Raw genomic sequence first — 19990 nt, 5'->3', positions numbered from 1 at the left:
GTCAATGAGCAGGTTATTGCTAAGCAAGTACCACTTGATAGCAATGTTGATGACTCCTTCCATCACTTTATTGATGATCGCGAGTAGGCTGATGGGGCAGTAATTGGCTGGGTTGGATTTGTCCTGCTTTGTATACAGGACATACCTAGACAATTTTCCACATTGACAGGTAGATGCCAGTGTTGTAGCATGGAGTCTACTCCTTCCATTAGTTGTTTAATTGTCCATCACCATCCAAGACTAGATGTGGCAGAACTAGAGAGCTTTGATCTGATCCATGGTTGTGGGATCACTTAGTTCTGACTCAACTCCAATTATTTTTCAGTGACCAAGCTAAGTTCTGATACAGCCACAATCAAATACCCTCCAAGCTCACACGTGAAGACAGAATAGAAGACAGCAACTGGTGCCCATAGGATTGTATCCCAGCAAGAAGTCAGTGCATTTAAGAGAGACCATTAGCATACCAAAGAATGAATAACCCATTAATATAGTGAGTTCAATCATTTCGCCCATGGATTTCTTTGTAATATCCTCGTGCTGGTTGTTAAGGATTCTTGCAGTTTTATTCCTAAAATACCTTGGCTTTAAAGTAGCGATCAGTGTTCCAGAGAAAGTATTGCATCAACTTTGGCTCAATTCCAACAAACTCAAGTTCTGCTGCAACTAGGTCTCTGTTGTCCTCTATATTTAATAAGCTCTTTTATCATTAAGCCTTAATAAGAAAAGTGCCACAAAAATTAAGGCTAGCCAGCACCTCACCATAATAAAAGCATTAAGCTCTTACCCTTCATTTTTAGCCCACAGTAGGTTGGGCCCCAACACAATTGCAATGTTGCTTGGAGTCATTTTGTTGATGTCACTATTCTGTGCAAGTTTTGAGAGAAATTTTATAAGATACCTATTCAACAAAGACAATTTAGGTTACACCTCTGAGAACACCTCCATTTTGCATGAATGCTCATATTTACAAACACTGACATATCTTTCACTTAATTTCTTAGTATTCATCTTTATCATCTCCATGACAGAAGAATTTATTAGCTTCACAATTCTTCAGATTCTTCTCAATGTACTGTAAAAGTGTACTCATTAAAGAAGTTAAATACAGATAGCCCTGCAGAAAATACTGAATCCAATTATTTACATAAACTAATCATTACCAAACAAAGCAACAACCAAGGTACAGCAAGATAATCAACTTTCAACTTAATTTGAATGGAATGTTCCCAAAACAAAACTAATGGAATGAAGGGGTTATCTCTAAAATGAATAGGGGAGGAGCAGGTTAGCCCCACAATGCCATTGCATTGAAACGAAAAATGAAAAGGGAAAGTAGTCTCCATGGCAAGGGCTAGGGGGAAGTCCCAGGTTATACTGTCCATTAAAATAAATGGCATGTAGAGGAGTTTAGTAACACTGCCAAGTCAATAATCCATACTAATAAAGGGGAGTAGACTCATGAGACATTTGAGTTGGCAGTGAAGAGTCTCCTAAACATGAAAAAGTATCCAACAGGGAGCTGCACAAACAGGCACGATATTCAATGGGAAGCTCTCATCACCCCAAAACAGGACATCGTGCCCATCCAGGAGCCCTTTTCAAACAGGGCACAAAGCCCACTGGGAAGTCACAGATAGACCACAAGGGATCCCCAATCAAACAGGGTAGAATATCCATAAGGTAACCTCAAACAGAGCATCATGTTCACAGATGAGCCTCAAGTACAACACACTACTTCATGAAATACTAAAACAGCACTTCTAAATTAAATATCCCGCAAATGATCCCTTATGGTCTGTCTGCATTTATTTTAATAGACAATATAATCTGGGACTCATCCCTCGCCCTTATCATGCAGGCCACTTCCCCCTTCCTTTTTCATTTCAATGCATTTGGCATTGTAGGGATACCCTGCTCCTCACCAATTCATTTCAATGGAAAAATGATGATTAAATAATATATCATTCCATTAATTTTGTTATTGGCAGTAATTAGTTGAAATTAGTTTGAAAGTTGACTATGCAATGCAAGGTTGATGTCACATGTAGGCCAGACAAAGTCAGGTAGTAGCAGGTTCTTTTCCCTACAAGATATTTGTCTATAAATTGAGTTTTTCAAAAATGTGAGTTTTCATGCCTACAGATCACCAGATTTATTGAGCTCAATTTCACAACTTGCCATGGTGGGATTTAATAGAGAAAAGTGAATATGCATTTTTAGATTGCCTCTTGCCACCTCAGGATGTCCTAAAACTCTTTACAGTGTCATGATCCTGGACCAGAACAAGTATTAGGTATAATCCAGTTAGGGACCAATAACTTTTTTGTTTAAAATAGACAAAGCTTGAGATCCCAGGTACTTGGGAAGACAATAAAGCTACAAGATTCCATGGGTTTTGAACAAATAAAATAAACTTTACTATACAAAATCAGAAAAGTAAAACAATTTACAATATTTATTTTATACTCTAACATCCAGAAGTAACAAGGTACATGTGAATTAACAGGCAATCTATGGTCGAACACACTACACTGCACAATACGAGGCTGATGCAACCAAGACAGAACCCATAGATTTCTTAGCAATCCATCCAGCTATCAGTATCCACTGAGAGTGAAACAATCTCCTTCAAACTTTGTCTCCCTTACGAGGGATTTCCAGTCTTCACCTTCAAAGAGCTAACCTCTGAATTCCCTCCAAAACTCACTCAGACTTGGACTGCCTCAATGACTGCTCACCTCCCAGGGTTTCAATCTCGTCTCCTGAGACTACATTCTCCTGGATTCCCGAGTCTGCACTCCAACACCAACTCCCAGGCACAACTCCAGTTCTTCAGCCACACCAAGCAGAACACCACTGCTCCAAAGGGTTACCTTTGCCCCAGCAGCCCACAGCATGGAGTCACCAACTTTCCGCTGCCGTTTCAGCTTTCCAAGGCTGCTCCCAAGCCCTTGCTACTAAGAGCCAGCCAACAGCTGCACTTTTAAGGCTTGGGGCCCCTTTCTTTGCTCCTCTCCCCAGTGGTTCCTACAGAAGGTCTCCTCCTATTGGTGGTTCCTTCCCTGGTCCTCCCCCATCCCGGGTTCACTCTACCTCCATGGGGCCTCTCCCTGTCCTGGGGCTCCTCTGTGTTATGGCGCCTATTCCTGGGTCTCGTGATCAAGTTTTCACGCCGTTTTTCTTCCTCACAAGGGCGCATGGGCATTGTGGCTGGCCTGAAGGTGTCTCAATGCTGAACTGCACATGCGCTGCCTGCTCCTAATTTGCATATGTGCAGAATTGTCTGGGGCACGTCAGGACTTGTAGTTCCCGACCTCCATTTGGAAATCAGGTAAACTCCTGTCTTTTAGTTACTATTGCGACATAGGAAACTCATGGTCTCTAACTTGCTTAACTACTACCATTATATTTTTCTAGCCGCATTGTATGCCAAGATCCGATTTCAGAATTATACAAACAATGGAAATAATCTGGCTATGGGAAATAGAATGTAAAAAAATGTTTACAAGAATGTATTTTTTTCATTGTTGATTAGTAACATTGTTCAAATCTCAATTGTGACATACCATTTCACTAGGCTCTATTTTAAGATTGAGAACATGTACCTGAAGTTGGAACTGTTTGACTTTGGCATTTTGTTGCAGGTTACCCAGAGGGCTTGTAACTTCTTGTCAGGTTCTGGTACACTGTGACAGTATAGAACTAAGTTGTAGTCATTGGGAAGTTGCCAGTTCAACATATCCACACTTTATTTACACAAACGCAACATTGAATGAAACACAAGGGTAAAATGACGCAACGTGACGTGCTTAGTCCTCACCTTGCAGCCTGGACCCATTCATCATAAAGCTGGAATGTCATTAAAGGTTCCGGCAGCTCTCTCAGGTACGATTTCAAGGCACCTGAAGGCAAAGAGACAAAGGCCGTCAGGAAGGTACTCATCATGCACATCTAAATTTGGCAGTGATTTATTTTGTGAGCTAGATATTCTTCAATGCTGCCCCCTTACCAAAAGTTGCTGACTTATGCTAGGATATGGTTCCAATGCCACCAGCAGCCTTCCAGGATCTCTCCCAAGTATCCATTCTTCATGTGGGAGCCTAGTGACTACTGTCAGCACATTGTTAAACCAGCCCCATCTGAGAGTTTCTATTCCAAATGTACTTGAATGTTCCAATCTGCTGTTGCCTTTCCAATCAATGGGTGTGGTTAAAGTCTAAAGAACAGTCACACTAATTTGCTAGCTCTTCCCCAAATTATTCCACTCCACCATTTCCATCCTGCTCTAGCCAGACTCTAATCTTCCTGTGTGGAAAATTAAAATCCATTTATTTGGCTGTTGAGTTTAACCACATCACTCCATCCCAAAAATGTCAGTGTTCACCCATAGCAAATTTTCAAATGTCCTCACCATCAACATCCAGGGGTGTTGCCAGATTAACTGGATCAACCATATAAATATTGTGGCTACAAGAACAGTCAGAGGCTGGATATTCTGTGGCAAGTAATTCACCCCCTGGCTCCCCTAAGCCTTTCCACTATCTACAAGGCACAAGCAAGAGGACTGCGATGGAATACCCTCCCACTTGCCCAGATGAGCACATCTCCAACAACATTCATGAAGCTCAACACCATCCAGGACAAAGCAGCCCACTTGATTAGCACTCCATTCATCACGTTAAACATTCACTCCCTCCAACAATGGCGTACCATGGCTAGAGTGTGTACCATATACAAAATGTACTGCAACAAGTCACCAAGGTTCCTTTCGACATCACCTTCCAAACTCATGACTTTTACCACCTAGAGGCAGTAGCCTCATGGAAACAGCATCTGCAAGTCCACCTCAAAGCAACACACCATCCCGACTTGGAAACATATTGCCGTTCTTTCATGTCGCTGGGTCAAAATCCTGAAACTCCCTAAAGAGCTGCACTGGAGTACCACCAGCTGCATGGACTGCAACATTCTAAATCAACAGCTCACCACCACTTTCTCAAGGGCAATTTTGGAAGGGCAGTAAGTGCTGGCCTTGCCAGTGAAACCCACATCCAATGAAAAGATAAAAAAAACTATTTAAATTCTAGTAAAATTCTAAGCAGTTCAATTTTATCGCCAAAATGTTTTGGCCTTTACACAAGTTACCTACCTGCAACAGCATGTTGATCAGAATAGAATTCCTCAAGCTGGGAAGTAGAGCAGTCCAATGCAGCTTTTAGCTTTTTCAGTTTGGAGGCTCCAGCAGCAATTCGGAACAGCCCCTGAGTTACAACAGGGAAATGACCATCGCACATGACGAGGGAGATAGAAAATATGATGAAATTTTTTTTTTAAATGATGCATGTCTGGTGAACTCATCAAGCAAGAGCCAGGCCAAATACAATAAGTTGAGAGAGCAAGTGAAGACAAAAATAAAACTGGCAAAGACAGAATATAAGAAACAGCAGTTAACATAAGAAGGGAAGCCAAAACTTTTCTCCCAACATGTAAATAGTAAGCAACAGTAAGAGGTGGGGTACAGCCTATTAGGGACAAAGGTGATGACATATGCTTCGAGGAGCAGAGCAAGGCTGGAATACTTAATGAGCACTCTGTATCAGTGCTTACTAAGGGGAAGATACTAACAAAAATCTGCAGAGGCGGAGATGGTAGAAGTAATAGATGGGGTGAAAATTGATAAGCAGGATGTACTGGAAAGGCTGGCTATGCTTAAGAGTGGATAAATCACCTGGCTGCATAGCTTGTTGTGAAGGGATGTAGGGTGGAGACAGCGGAAAGGCTTGCCATAAACTTTCCAACTTCCCTAGATGTGGGAAGGTGCCAGAGGAATGGAAGGTGGCAAATGTGACATCCTTATTAAAGAAAGGGCAAGATCATAGCTAGTAACTTCAGGTTGGTTAATTTACCATCAGTGGTAAGTTTTAGAATCAATAATCAAGGAAAAATGAACACGTGGAGAAGTTTGAATTAATTAAGGAGATCCAGATTGTGTTTGACTACTCTTAAATGAATTTTTTGATGAAGTGACAGAGAAGGTTGATGAGGAGAATGCAGCAGACGGTACCAATATGGCTTTTAAGAAGTGTTTCACAAAGAACCATTTTAAAGGCTGGTTAACAAAATTGAGGACAGTCAATGTCAGCAAAAAAAATTGGCTTGAGGACAGAAAACAGCAAGTTGTGGCAAATGACTGGAGGATGAGAGACAGTGGTGTTCCCAAGGGTAGGTGCTAGCGCCATTGCTTTTTTGATATGTATATATATATATATATATATATATATATATATATATATATATATATATAAATAAATGACTTGGATCTTGGAATACAAAGTAAAATGTCAAAAGCTTTCTGATGATGCAAATATGGAGGTGGGGCAAACAAAGAGCATGATACCAATTGACTACCACAGAACACATAGGCTAGCAGAATAGGCAGGCAAGCAGATGGAATTTAATGCTGAAGTGTGAGGTGATGCATTTTGTTAGAAGGAAAAGGGGGAGACCATATAGACTTAATGGCACAGTTTTAAAGAGTATGCAGAGACAGAGGTACCTGGGGGTTTCATGTGCAAAGTTCTTTAAGGGTGGCAGGACATAATGAGAGAATAGTTAGAGTATATAGGACCTTGGGTTGTAGATGCACTGTGTACAGAAAACAGGGAAGTATGCTGAACCTTTATAAAGCTCTAGTTAGGCCCCAAATAGAGTATTGCATCCAGTTCTGGTCATCACAATTTAGGAAAGATGTGAGAGCCTTTGAGAAAGTGTAGAGGAGATTTACCAGAACGGTTATAAAAGGGAGAATTTTAGCTCTATGTTTAGGTTGGAGAAGTTGGGGTTGTTCTCCTTGGAGCAAAGGAGGTTGAGGGAGTGTCTAATTGAAATGTACAATATTATGACAGGTAGGCAAAGAAAGCTGTTCCCATTAGCTGATGGTACAAGGACTAGGGGAAACAGATCTATGGTTTTGGGTAAGAGATGGAGGTTTAAGGAAGAACTTTTATACACAGCGTGTGGCAATGACCTAGAACTTGCTGCTTATGGAGGGTGGCGGAAGTGCCAATGATCAATGATTTTAAAACGATACTGGAAGAGCACTTGGGGGGAAATAAACTTGCAGGGATATGGGGATTGGAGTGGGACTGACTGGATTGCTGTACCAATGACTGCCAGTGACATGATGGGCTGAATGGCCTTCTTCTGCGCAGGTATGTCTCTTGACATTCGAATATCTTTACAAACTGCACTTTCCAAATGCAGATATTCCCAGTAATATCTACATGGCCCAAAATCTCCCATGCATAGTGTCTGCTTTTAATTAGGCTAGCTCTTGCCAACAATATTTTGCGCTGGAGGTGCGATATGGAAACGAAACGGCACCATTTACAGGGCATCTGGGATCTGAGTGTACAGGGCAAACAACAATCAGACTGAAGCATTGTAAAATTAACAGTGCAATGACTGAGAAGAAAGCGTAAGCTAGAATGGCGAATTTAATGACAAATCAATTACAGAAAGAAATAAAGAGGAAAAAGAAAGTAGAAAAAATTAAAAATCTCCAACAATTAATACCTGAAAGAATAAAACTCTATACTTGTAATTTTCAGAGCCATAATGTTTGACTAGCAGCAGTTAACATGTATCACATCATTATACTTAAAGACATTAAATTACTTCACTTAATTTTTTTGTGGCACGTTTACCTCATATCTATGGTGCAAACACAGAAACTTCATGCTGCTCAATGCATTGCAATGTTGACTGAGATGTCATTTTCGTGAGGTAAGTTTCACCTCTGACAGCAACGTTTGGATATCTGCATTTAATCATGCAGTTGCCCTCGCCTGAGGTTACTGTGGCATTTGTGCACAAATAAAAGGCGAGCCTTATTAGATAAAAACAAAAAACTGCGGATGCTGGAAATACAAAACAAAAACAGAAACAGAAATACCTGGAAAAACTCAGCAGGTCTGGCAGCATCGGCGGAGAAGAGTACAGTTGACGTTTCGAGTCCTCGTGACCCTTCAACAGAACTAAGTAAAATTAGGAAAGGGGTGAAATATAAGCTGGTTTAAGGGGGTGGGGGGGTAGTTTTGTTGGGACAAGCAGCCAGTGATAGGTGGAGATAACCAAAAGCTGTCACAGACAAAAGAACAAAGAGGTGTTGAAGGTGGTGATATTATCTAAAAGAATGTGCTAATTAAGAGTAGAAGACAAGACAGATAAGGTACAGATAACTCTAGTGGGGTTGGGGGAATACTAAAAGGTAGAAATAAACAATGGTGGAAATACATTTAAAAATAATGGAAATAGGTGGGAAAAGAAAAATTCTATATAAATTATTGGAAAAAACAAAAAGGAGGGGGAAGAAACGGGAAGGGGTTGGGGATGGAGGAGAGAGTTCAAGATCTAAAATTGTTGAACTCAATATTCAGTCCGGAAGGCTGTAAAGTGCCTAGTCGGAAGATGAGGTGATGTTCCTCCAGTTTGCGTTGAGCTTCACTGGAACAATGCAGCAAGCCAAGGTCAGACATGTGGGCAAGAGAGCAGGGTGGAGTGTTGAAATGGCAAGCGAAAGGGAGGTCCGGGTAATGCTTGCGGACAGACTGAAGGTGTTCTGCAAAGCGGTCACCCAGTCTGCGTTTTGTCTCTCCAATGTAGAGGAAACCGCATTGGGAGCAACGAATGCAGTAGACTAAGTTGAGGGAAGTGCAAGTGAACTGCTGCTTCACTTGAAAGGAGTGTTTGGGCCCTTGGACGGTGAGGAGAGTGCAAGTGAAGGGGCAGGTGTTGCATCTTCTGCGTTTGCATGGGGAGGTGCCGTGGGAGGGGGTTGAAGAGTAGGGGGTGATGGAGGAGTGGACCAGGGTGTCACAGAGGGAACGATCCCTACGGAATGCCACCGGGGGGCGGTGAAGGGAAAATGTGTTTGGTGGTGGCGTCATGCTGGAGTTGGCAGAAATGGCGGAGGATGATCTTTTGAATGCGGAGGCTGGTGGGATGATAAGTGAGGACAAGGGGGACCCTATCATGTTTCTGGGAGGGAGGAGAAGGCGTGAGGGCGGATGCGTGGGAGATGGGCCGGACACGGTTGAGATGGTGCTAGATCATTTGGTGTCACAGTCATGTCCGATTCTTTCTCCTACAATATGTGCACACGTGCATTCTCAGCTGAGCTGCACTTACTCCCATTTCATTGCTGGGATCACAAGGCCAAATGCAGTATTGCAACAAGATATCCCAGCTGAGATCATCCAAAGTACCAGAAACTTGAACCCAGAACTTTGCATCGGTGTGGTAATATCCATTCATTTATATTCCAAGCTACATTTCAGAATCTTAACACATATTACGTTTTATGCAAGGATTTTCATTCCAACAGCAGCAGTTGGAGTAAGGTGCCAGCGTACTCAACAGTTGAATGAACAAACCCTCTTAAGAAAAATAACTGTGCATGTTCATATCACCAGATTGCTGAAGCTGTTGCATCCAGGTCACATATTAGTCACATCAAGCATAAAAATCTCTATTGTAAGTTTAATAAACTCCATGAACTGGCCCTACAATAAAACTAAACCCATGTTGAAAACTAAATCAGAACTACATAAGCGAAGCACACAGAGAGAAGATATCAATGCATCTCGGACTCTCTCTTTTTTCTTTCACAGGCAGAAAAGTAGAGTTGATATGCAAATCAGACATGACCTAAATGAATGATAGAACAGGTTCGAGGACCTGCTGTTCCTAAAGTTCCTCGAATTGAAAGGCAATTGTTAAGAGATGGGATGCAGGAGCTGCAGTTCCTTAGAATGCAAATGAAAATTTTGATTAGTCAATCACATTCAGATATGATTTAACCAACCAACACTCACCTCCTCTTTCATACCAGTTTCTAACAACATCATTACACAGGCCTCAATTGGGAGTGCTATCTCACGGCCACTACGCTTAAGGTGTTCCTCTAATGCAGTTCCAAATGCAGGCTTCTCTGTCCATGTATCTAAGTGAAATCAAGCAGAGGCAAATGAATTCACCAATTAACAAAATAAATTGACAGTATCATCTCCACAAGAAATCTTTTGCTGCAAGGATTGCTTGAAGTTCCAGTTTAATATGGCCTCTCTGTATTATTTAAAATATTTATTTATTAAGCATGCAGATTACTTGAATAAGCCAACATGTTACACAAAACACTTGCGATGGGGAGTTCATAGGTTCTCTATAGATATGCAGGAAATTTATCAATGTTTTAATGTTGCAATTAATTGATTATTAAATCAAAATGGAGAAAATGCTGAAAGCTGCATATTAATCAATCAGAAAAAGAAGCAACTGAAAGCTCAGCTGGAAAACTGCAGGGGAGTTCACCCAGAGTAAAGGGTGTAAAAGTAGTAAGAGGAAAATAGAAAACAACTGATGCTCATACAGGAATAATGCAACTAAATGTTGCTGATACTGTACCTTGCTGGGTTTGGATTGTAGGGAGAACTCGCTCTAAGACTGCTAGTGATTTTCTATGGTAATCTGCTTGTGCTTCTAATAACTGAGAACAGAACCCACATTGTCAACAAAAATTCCATTAGCTTCAATGCTTACAAAAGCAGTAACATTAAATCTATGAAAAACAATTCTGGTAAATCTCAGCAAAAATCTTAAGGCTTGATGAATGAAAGAGCTAAATGCATGTAATAAGTGCCAATGCACCATGCAAAACACTCACCGTTACAAAATATCTTGCATAATCACCTTCTTTAGAAATAAAATTGTACATATCAGCTGCAAGTTGATCCTGTGAACAGAAATAAGTCTTATTAAATAGTCCAAACACAGAGTTTCCAAAATAATGCACAGTACTGACTGGAAGGAGTTAAAAACTGTTTTATTAAACTACCTGTTAATGAAATAAAAAGTTAAAAGATTCAAATCGAATTGGTTGTTACAGAATTAATTCCTTAAAATTTGAAAAATATTGCATCTTATACTCATTAAAATAAAATCAAACAAAATTACAGGTGGGGGAGGTCATTAGTTCACCTTGCCAGAGTTATACAATTATAGACCCACAACCACAGTGCCTCCAGAGCTTTTTATGCAGAATTGTAACCAGTGGGATGTGAAAATATTTAAAATCTCAAACGCAAACCTGAACCCAAGCCGCCCCCTTTTGGTTTTAATGGGGGCAAGACAGGGATAGGTGAACAAACTGCTCTGGGAGGCAGGCCGCTTATTTAAATATTTTCATGAGGAGGGAGACTTTAGGTTTTTTTCCCCCCACTTTATGTTTAATCCTGGCTAGCTAGGTTTTCCAGGCCTTGGGAAACCTAATAGCTGAAGTGGAGGAAGGCAAGGGCTACTGTATAGAGGGATGCAGTGGTATTGTCATTGGACCAGTAATCCAGAGATCCAGGGTAATGCTCTGGGGACCTGGGTTCGAATCTCACCATGGCAGATGGTGAAATTTGAATTCAATAAAAATCTGGAATTCAAAGTTTGATGGTGACCATGAAACCATTGTTGATTGTCGTGAAAACCCAGCTGGTTTGCTCATGTCTTTTAGAGAAGTCTGCCACCCTTACCTCGTCCAGCCTACCTGTGATTCCAGACACACAAATAGCCAAGCAAGCCAGTCAGTTGTAACAAACCTCTTAAAAAGTCTAAAAGGAATGGAACCGGAAGGACCTGCGGCATTGACCTAGGCACAGGAAATGACAACAGCCAACTCAGCCCTGTTGACCCTGCAAAGTCCTCCTTACGAACATCTGGGGGCTAGTGCCAACATTGGGAGAGCTGTCTCGCAGACTAGTCAAGCAACAGCCTGACATAATCATACTTATGGAATAATACCTTACATACAATGTCCCAGACACAACCATCATCATCCCTGGGTATGTCCTGTCCCACCAGTAGGACAGACCCAACAGAGGGAGCGGCACAGTGGTACACAGCTGAAAAGGTGTCGCCCTGGGAGTACTCAACATTGTTGACTCTGCACCCCATGAAGTCTCACGGCATCAGGTCAAATATGGGCAAGGAAACCTCCTGCTGATTAACATGTACTGCAACGCCACCCCCCCCCCCCCCAAAACAGCTGATGAATCAGTACTCCTCCACGTTAAACGCCATTTAAAGGAATAACTGAGGGTGGCAAAGGCACAGAATATACTCTGGGCAAGGGACTTCAAGGTCCATCACCAAAAGTGGCTCGGTAACACCACCATAAACCGAGCTGGCTGAGTCCTGAAGGACATAGCTGTTAGACTGAGTCTGCAGCATGTGGTGAGGGAACAACATACTTGACCTCATCCTCACCAGCCTTCCTGCTGTAGATGCATCAGTCCATAACAGTATTGGTAGGAGTAACAACCACACAGTCATGTGGAGACGAAGTCCCATCTGCATATTGAGGATACCCTCCATCATGTTGTGTGGCACTGCCACTGTGCTAAAGAGGATAGATTTCGAACAGATCTAGCAACTCAAGACTGGGCAACCATGAGGCCCTATGGGCCAACAGCAGCAGCAAAACTGTACTCAACCACAATCTGTTACCTCATGTCCTGGCATATGCCCCACTCTACCATTACCACCAAGCTAGGGGATCAACCCTAGTTCAATGAAGAGTGCAGGAGGACATACCAGGAGCAGCACTGGGGATACCTAAAAATGTGGTGTTAACCTGGTGAAGCTATAACACAGGACTACTTGCTGTTAATGCTGTTTGGCATGCAAGTGATAGACAAAGCTAACCAATTCCACAACCAATGGATCAGATCTAAGCTCTGCAGTCCTGCCACTTCCAGTCATCAATGCTGGTGGACATTCGAACAACTCACTGGAGGAGGCGGCTCCACAAATATCCCTATCCTCGATGATATGGAGCCCAAGCACATCAGTGCAAAAGACAAGGCTGAAGCATTTGGAACAATCTTCATTCAGAAGTGCCGAGTGGATCCATCTCAGCCTCCTCTGGAGGACCCCAGCATCACAGATGCCAGTCTTCAGCCAAGTCGACTCACTCAAGTCATGTCAAAAAAATGGCTGAAGGCACTGGATACTGCAAAGGCCATGGGCCCTTACAATATACTGGCAATAGTACTGAAGACTTGTGCTCCAGAACTTGCCATGCCCCTAGCCAAGCTGTTCCAGTACAGCTACAACGCTGGCATCTACCCGGCTATGTGGAAAATTGTCCAGGTATTTCCCGTACACAAAAAGCAGGACAAATCCATCCCAGCCAATTACTGCCCCATCAGTCTATCAGTAAAGTGATTAAAGGGGTCATCAACAGCACTTGCTTAGCAATAACCTGCTCGCTGCGCTCAGTTTGGGTTCTGCCATGGCCACTCGGCTCCTGACCTCATTACAGCCTTGGTTCAAACATAGACAAAACAACTGAACTGAGGTGAGGTGAGAGTGACTGCCCTTGACATCAAGGCAACATTTGACCAAATGTGGCATCCAGGAGCCCTAGCCAAACTGGGGTCAATGAGAATAAGGGGGAAAACGGTCCACTTGTTGGAGTCATACCTAACACAAAGGAAGATGTTGGGCCTAGGACAGTACCCTGAGGAACTCCTGCAGTGATGTTCTGGAGCCAAGATGACTGACCTCCAACAACCACAACCATCTTCCTTTGTGCTAGGTATGACACCAACGAGCAGAGAGTTTTCCCCCGATTCCCATTGACTCCAGTTTTGCTAGGGCTCCTTGGTGCCACACTCGATCAAATGCTGCCTTGATGTCAAGGGCAGTCACTCTCACCTCACCTCGGGAATTCAGCTCTTTTGTCCACGTTTGAACAAGGCTGTAATGAGGTCAGGAGTAGCTCCGGTGGAACCCAAACTGGGCATCAGTGAGCAGGTTATTGTTAAGCAGGTGTCGCGTGATAGCACTGTTGATGACCCCTTCCATTACTTTACTGATGATCGAGAGTGGACTGATGGGGCAGTAATTGGCCGGGTTGGATTTGTCCTGCTTTTTGTGTACAGGACATACCTGGGCAATTTTCCACATAGCTGGGTAGATGCCAGTGTTGTAGCTGTACTGGAACAGCTTGGCTAGGAGTACGGCAAGTTCTGGAGCGCAAGTCTTGAGTACTCTTGCCGGAATATTGTCAGAGCCCATAGCCTTTGCAGTATCCAGTGCCTTCAGCCGTTTCTTGATATCACGTGGAGTTAATCGAATGGCTGAAGGCTGGCATCTGTGTTGCTGGGGGCCGCCAGAGGACACCAAGATGGATCATCCACTCAGCACTTCTGGCTGAAGATTGATGCAAATGCTTCAGCCTTTTCTTTTGCACTGCTGTGCTGGGCTCCTCCATCATTGATATTGGGGATATCTGTGGAGCCGCCCCCTCCAGTGAGTTGTTTAATTGTCCACCACCATTCACAACTGGATGTGGCAGAACTGCAGAACTTAGATCTGATCCATTGGTTGTGGGATCACTTAGCTCTTTCTATCACTTGCTGCTTATGCTGTTTGACACGCAAGTAGTCCTGTGTTATTGCTTCACCAGGTTGACAGCGCATTTTTAGGTATGCCTGGTGCTGCTCCCAGCATGCCCTCCAGCACTCTTCATTGAACCAGGGTTGATCCCCTGGCTTGATGGTAAGAGTAGAGTGGGGGATATGCTGGGCCATAAGGTTACAGATTGTGTTAGAGTATAATTCTGCTGCTGATGGCCCACAGCGCCTCATGGGTGCCCAGTCTTTAGTTGCTAGATCTGTTCGAAATGTATCCCATTTATAACGGCGGTAGTGCCACACAACATGATGAAGGGTATCCTCAATGTGAATGCGGGACTTCAGCTCCACAATGACTGTGCGGTGGTCACTCCTTCCTATACTCTCATGGACAGATGCATCTGCGGCAGGCAGGTTGGTGAGGATGAGGTCAAGTATGTTTTTCCCTCTTGTTGGTTGTCTCTCACCACCTGCTGCAGACCCAGTCTAGCAGCTATGTCATTTAGGACTTGGCCAGGTCAGTCAGTAGTGGTGCTACCGAGCCACTCTTGGTGATGGACATTGAAGTCCTCCACCCAGAGAACGTTCTGCGCCCTTGCCACCCAAGTGATGTTCAACATGGAGGAGCACTGATCCATCAGCTGGTGGTACGCGGTAACCAGCAGGTTTCCTTGCCCATGTTTGATCTGATGCCATGAGACTTCATGGGGTCCGGAGTCGATGTTGAGGTCCCTCCTGACTGTATACCACTGTGCCACCACCTATGCTGGGTATGTCCTGTCTCACTGGCAGGACAGAAGTTGCCCAGGGATGTTGATGGTAGAGTCTGGGACATTATCTGTAAGGTATGATTCCGTGAGGATGACTATATCAGGCTGTTGCTTGACTAGTCTGTGAGACAGCTCCCCCAATTTTGGCACTAGCCCCCAGATGTTAGTAAGGAGGACTTTGCAGGGTTGACAGGGCTGCGATTGCCATTGTCATGTCCAGTGCCTACGTCGATGCCGGTCTGGTTTCATTCCTTTTTTATGGCTTTATAGCAATTTGTTACAATTGGGTGGCTTTCAGAGGGCACTTAAGAGTCAACCACATTGCTGTGGGTCTGGAGTCACATGTAGGCCAGACCAGGTAAGGACGACAGATTTTCTTCCCTGAAGGACTTTGGTGAACCAGATGGGTTTTTACAACAATTGACAATGGTTTCACGGTCATCATTAGACTTTAAGTCCCAGGTTTTTATAGGATTTGAAACTGGGTCCCCAAAGCATTACCCTGGGTCTCTGGATTACCAGTCCAGCGACAATACCACTATGCCATCGCCTCCCCTTGCAGCTTAAATATGAATAATATCTGATCCCAGTGTCAAGTCCTCACATTAAAACATGGTGCTTTGTGAAATGCTGAATCCCCCAAAAATTTATTTCAGGAAGCAATGAACCTCACTACTGACCACTTTTATAGCTCAGACTACTTATCATATTCCACATATCCTTTGTTCTCCAAAATGCATCCAATTTTCTATTAAACATTTGTGAAAAAAATTGGATTTTTTTTCTGAAAGGAGCATCATAATTTCTTAGATCTGCAAGATTTAACTGCAACGTATAATCTGAGAGGATACTGATGCACTTGATTTAAGTTCTTTTCACATAAATCGCACAAGTTAGAATGTAGGTACAGCAAGTGATTAGGAAGGTAAATAGAATGTTGTCATTATTGCAAGGGGAATGGAATATAATAGTGAGTGTTATGACATAGCAAGTGATAAAGGCTAAGTTATTTAAAATCCCTGAGGGAAGCTTTAAACAACTGTCATAACCTATATTTTCAATTGATATGTTTTGAGTTACAGCTCTAAATTCAGGAAATTGACCAAGTCTTGAGGAGGTTTTTTATAACAATGAAACATTTATCATTTTACAACAAATTAAGCACATACACATGGCTACAAATTACTACTACCATAGCTTTTTAATAAATTCCCAAATTAATCTCCATTAAGGCAACAATAACAAATAGACTTAAATAGACACCAGGCAAAGCATTTTCATGTTACAAATTCAAAATGAGGTTCCTTTCAATTTGGTTCCTTTTCCGACAGTTCTAGGCTTACAGGCTTTGATCTTACATGCCTCTGACCTGCACACACAAACTTTTCTTGGGTTATACCTAGCTGTCCATTTTGAATACAAATTATCATTATATCATCAGGTCCTTTGAACTCCACTTCTTCTAACAATAAAACCCCTTTCATAGTACTAATTTTATTAGTAATATAAACATCGCTTGGTGTCTCCTTGCTAGGTGCAAGATTTCACTCCCACTCTTGAATGCTCTATTCAACAAAATACAAATGTACCCGCTACCACAGTACATCTGGAGTACTGTGTACAGTTTTGGTCTCCTTATTTGAAAAGGGTTATAACTGAGTTAAAAGCAGTTCAGAGAAGATTCACTTGACTCATTCCTGGGATGCAGGGCTTATCTCATGAAGAAAGGCTAATCAAGTTGGAGTTTAGAAGAATGAGAAATTATCTTATTGAAACACAAGAGCCTGAAGGGGCTTCATAGTGGATTCCAGGAAGATGTTTCCTCTTGTGGGGGAGACTAGAATTATGGGACACTGTTTAAGGGTAAGAATTGACGACTCTGAGCCGGAGCTGACAACTCTGAAGCGGGAGCCTCAGTTAGAACCAATCCGTACTTGGACTTCACGTGTAGAACTGTCAAGATTTGGTTTGGCCAAGAGAATTAAACTACCGACACTATCTACGTTCACACATACAGAATGATCATTTGGGTGATCATCAGAACCATATCGCAGCAATTTGTAATTTCAGAGAGGGGAGAAAATTGGGGCGGGGGGGGGGGGGGGGGCAGAAAAAAATGTTTTTTTTAAATTCAAACATAATCCTGAGATAGATATCATTTTAGCTCCTAAATGTTAGAACTGTTTGTAACTGGCTACATGAATACTTCAATCGGTTTCACATAATGCAGGTTTACTGCATTTGTAAAAGCAAAATTCACAGGGGAAGAAGTTATAGTTTGATCCTCAGTTAAAAATACCTCCAATTCCCACGAGCAAATAATTCCAAACCTACCAATTGCTGAATGGAAAAAGGTCACTCAATAAGTCCATCTTCTTTTGTATAATGAACATAAGTTCATATTTAGAAGTCTTCCCTTGTTATTTAGGATCAAGGAATTTCCTGCAACCCTCTGTACCAATGTAAGTTACAGAACAAATTACTGACCAGGGAGGGGCAAGAGATCAAATGGATAAACTAGTTTGGTACAAATAATACCAAAATCATTAAACAGCAAATATCCATTAGCCAAATACACTATTTGATGTCTGCATTCAAATTACCTTATAAACATACCTTACACAGTTCTACTTTATTTCCAGCTTCATCCATTTCCTCCCTCAGGGAGTCAATCTTTGCTGCTACTGCTGGGAAATTAGCTCCTGAAAATGCAGCTTTGTGCGCTTGATTATACCTGAAACAAACCAGGCTCATGCAATTAAATTCCAAATCAGGTCCATTTCCTCAAGACCCAGACCCAAACCCAAACTAGGCTCCACCCAAGCAAACTCCTATAGCCCTGGGCCAGAGTCAAAACAGTGCATGATTTTCTTAGGTCTCAGATGCAAACTTGTTCCCAATTCCCCAGAGCCCTAAATTCAAAGTAGTCTCAGCACTCCTAAACACCAGACCTAAACCCAGTTTAACTTCATTAAGCTCAATTTTTCATCTTTCACAAATTCTCAAGCGCTCATTTTGGTTTTTTTAAATTAATTGGATTAAATTCATCTTAAAGTCATCAATGGCTAATGTATTGTTACTGATGGGAATGCTGGCTAGCATCAAAGATGAAAAACACTACTGGTTAACAAAGTACTTGAAAACTCCAAAATCTGATCTCATCCCAAAATGTTACTTCCAATCACAGGCTTGAGAGTATTACATTAAATTCAGTTACAATACAAAAACTCTTACCGCATTTTTGCTGAGTCCCAGTCTAGTACTAGTTTAGCCAACTGCTTCCTTTGCTTTTGAATGTTAGGAATCTCCATCTTTAAAAAGTAAAAAAAAAACATTAAAAGTATTAATAAAAGCAATTACAGCAAAACAGACATTTGCTAATACTCCATACAGTGTTGTGTTTTGGCCTGCTGTACGAGCAGCAGAAATAAGGGATCTCAACCTGAAAATTTGGGCTTTAAGTCTCAAGGTGGTTATGCATTGATAAATTCCTGGAGTTGGAGTGTCATCCAGAGATGAAAGGGTATCCTGAAGCTGAGCGGCTTACAGACAGAAAACAGAAACTAAACTCTAACTCAACTGTTGTGGGAAAAGAGTGAAAGGGGGAAGCATCCAAAGGTTTACTCACTTCTGCCAGGTTGTTGACTGGATCAAGGATGTCTCTCTCAATTTGAGATTCGTAGCAGGCAAGCTCAAATGCCAATTTATTTTCTGCTTCACCACATGTTTCCAGCAATTTCCTGAAACCAAATCAAACGTTATCATGGCCACAAAGTAATATTGTTGACATTCCTCAAGATAACGTTCAGATACTGTCTGGACCAGTGCTTGTTTCAAGAACTTCCGAATACAAATTAAACTTGTGTCACATTTTACTACTCTATATTGTGTTCCTCCTCAACTCAGTTTTATAATGCTTACACATACGGACATAGTCGAGCTCAAAAGGAAATCCTAAAATCAGAAAAATTATAAAAATGATTCACCAAGAAAGGAATCTCATTAATCAACAGAAAGTCAAGCCTTACACAGTTGAATATGGCGATATGGGGGGGGGGGGGGGGGGGGAGAAGAGAGCGTGGGGGGCTCACCACCATTTTACCTGGACGGGCCAGTTAAGACCCGCCCAGCGTGACATCCGCCAGGAAGTGCTATGCACTCCCTGTGCGGGCCGGGGAGGGGGTTCCCTCAGCCGGGAGTGCACTTTTTCGCACGCGTGCGCACAAGTCTCCCTGAGTCTAAGTGCTGCCTCAGGGAGATCAGCTCCATTTTGAAACTTTTAATAAAAGGAGTTTAAAAATTTTCCCTGCCATGTACCTATCCATAACTTTTATTGCAACCTTTCATTAAAATTTAAAAACCCTCATGAAGCCTCATCCTGCCAGTGGATGAGGTTTCATGTTTTTTCACAAGCCCATCTGGGCTCCAGGCCTGCCCGCCAACCTTAAGGTTGGACAGGCAGGTCCATTAACGAGCTGAATTGGTTTCTTAATGGCCTTAATAGGCTGTTGACAGGTTAGCGGGCGCACAGCCGAGTTGCCTGCGCGTCCGCCGACCTGAAAATGTAAATGATGCGGAGTGACGTTGGGAGTTCCACCCGACGTCACCCTGCATCATTTTACGCGTCGGCGAGCGGGCCCCACCCCTGAATGCCAACAGAAAAATTCTGCCCATTATGTTCAACAGCATGAAGCAACTCCCACCAATTTTACTTAAAGGGATCAAGAACTATTTAGTAGTTAGCTGCAAGGT

The 19990-nt window shown here is 42.5% G+C and overlaps 1 protein-coding gene across 5 annotated transcripts in view; it reads right to left on the bottom strand.

Annotated features, from left to right (window-relative positions):
- The window catches only part of arhgap17a (Rho GTPase activating protein 17a), a 215293-nt gene that overhangs the window by 42658 nt on the left and 152645 nt on the right, over positions 1–19990 (bottom strand). For all 5 annotated transcript variants that reach the window (XM_078558484.1, XM_078558485.1, XM_078558486.1 and 2 more), the window contains exons 5-14: positions 18867–18978; positions 18473–18549; positions 17855–17972; positions 10727–10795; positions 10468–10549; positions 9879–10006; positions 5153–5264; positions 3824–3905; positions 3609–3689; positions 788–901 (exon numbers count right to left, since the gene is read on the bottom strand). In XM_078558484.1, coding sequence (XP_078414610.1) covers positions 788–901; positions 3609–3689; positions 3824–3905; positions 5153–5264; positions 9879–10006; positions 10468–10549; positions 10727–10795; positions 17855–17972; positions 18473–18549; positions 18867–18978 — 975 coding nt within the window. The remainder of the gene's footprint in view (positions 1–787; positions 902–3608; positions 3690–3823; positions 3906–5152; positions 5265–9878; positions 10007–10467; positions 10550–10726; positions 10796–17854; positions 17973–18472; positions 18550–18866; positions 18979–19990) is intronic.

This window comes from Cetorhinus maximus, chromosome 15 (assembly GCF_964194155.1).
Source record: "Cetorhinus maximus chromosome 15, sCetMax3.hap1.1, whole genome shotgun sequence".
Taxonomy (NCBI): domain Eukaryota; kingdom Metazoa; phylum Chordata; class Chondrichthyes; order Lamniformes; family Cetorhinidae; genus Cetorhinus; species Cetorhinus maximus.
The sequence above is the reverse complement of the archived record's forward strand: the minus strand, read 5'-3'. Positions and strand labels throughout refer to the sequence as shown.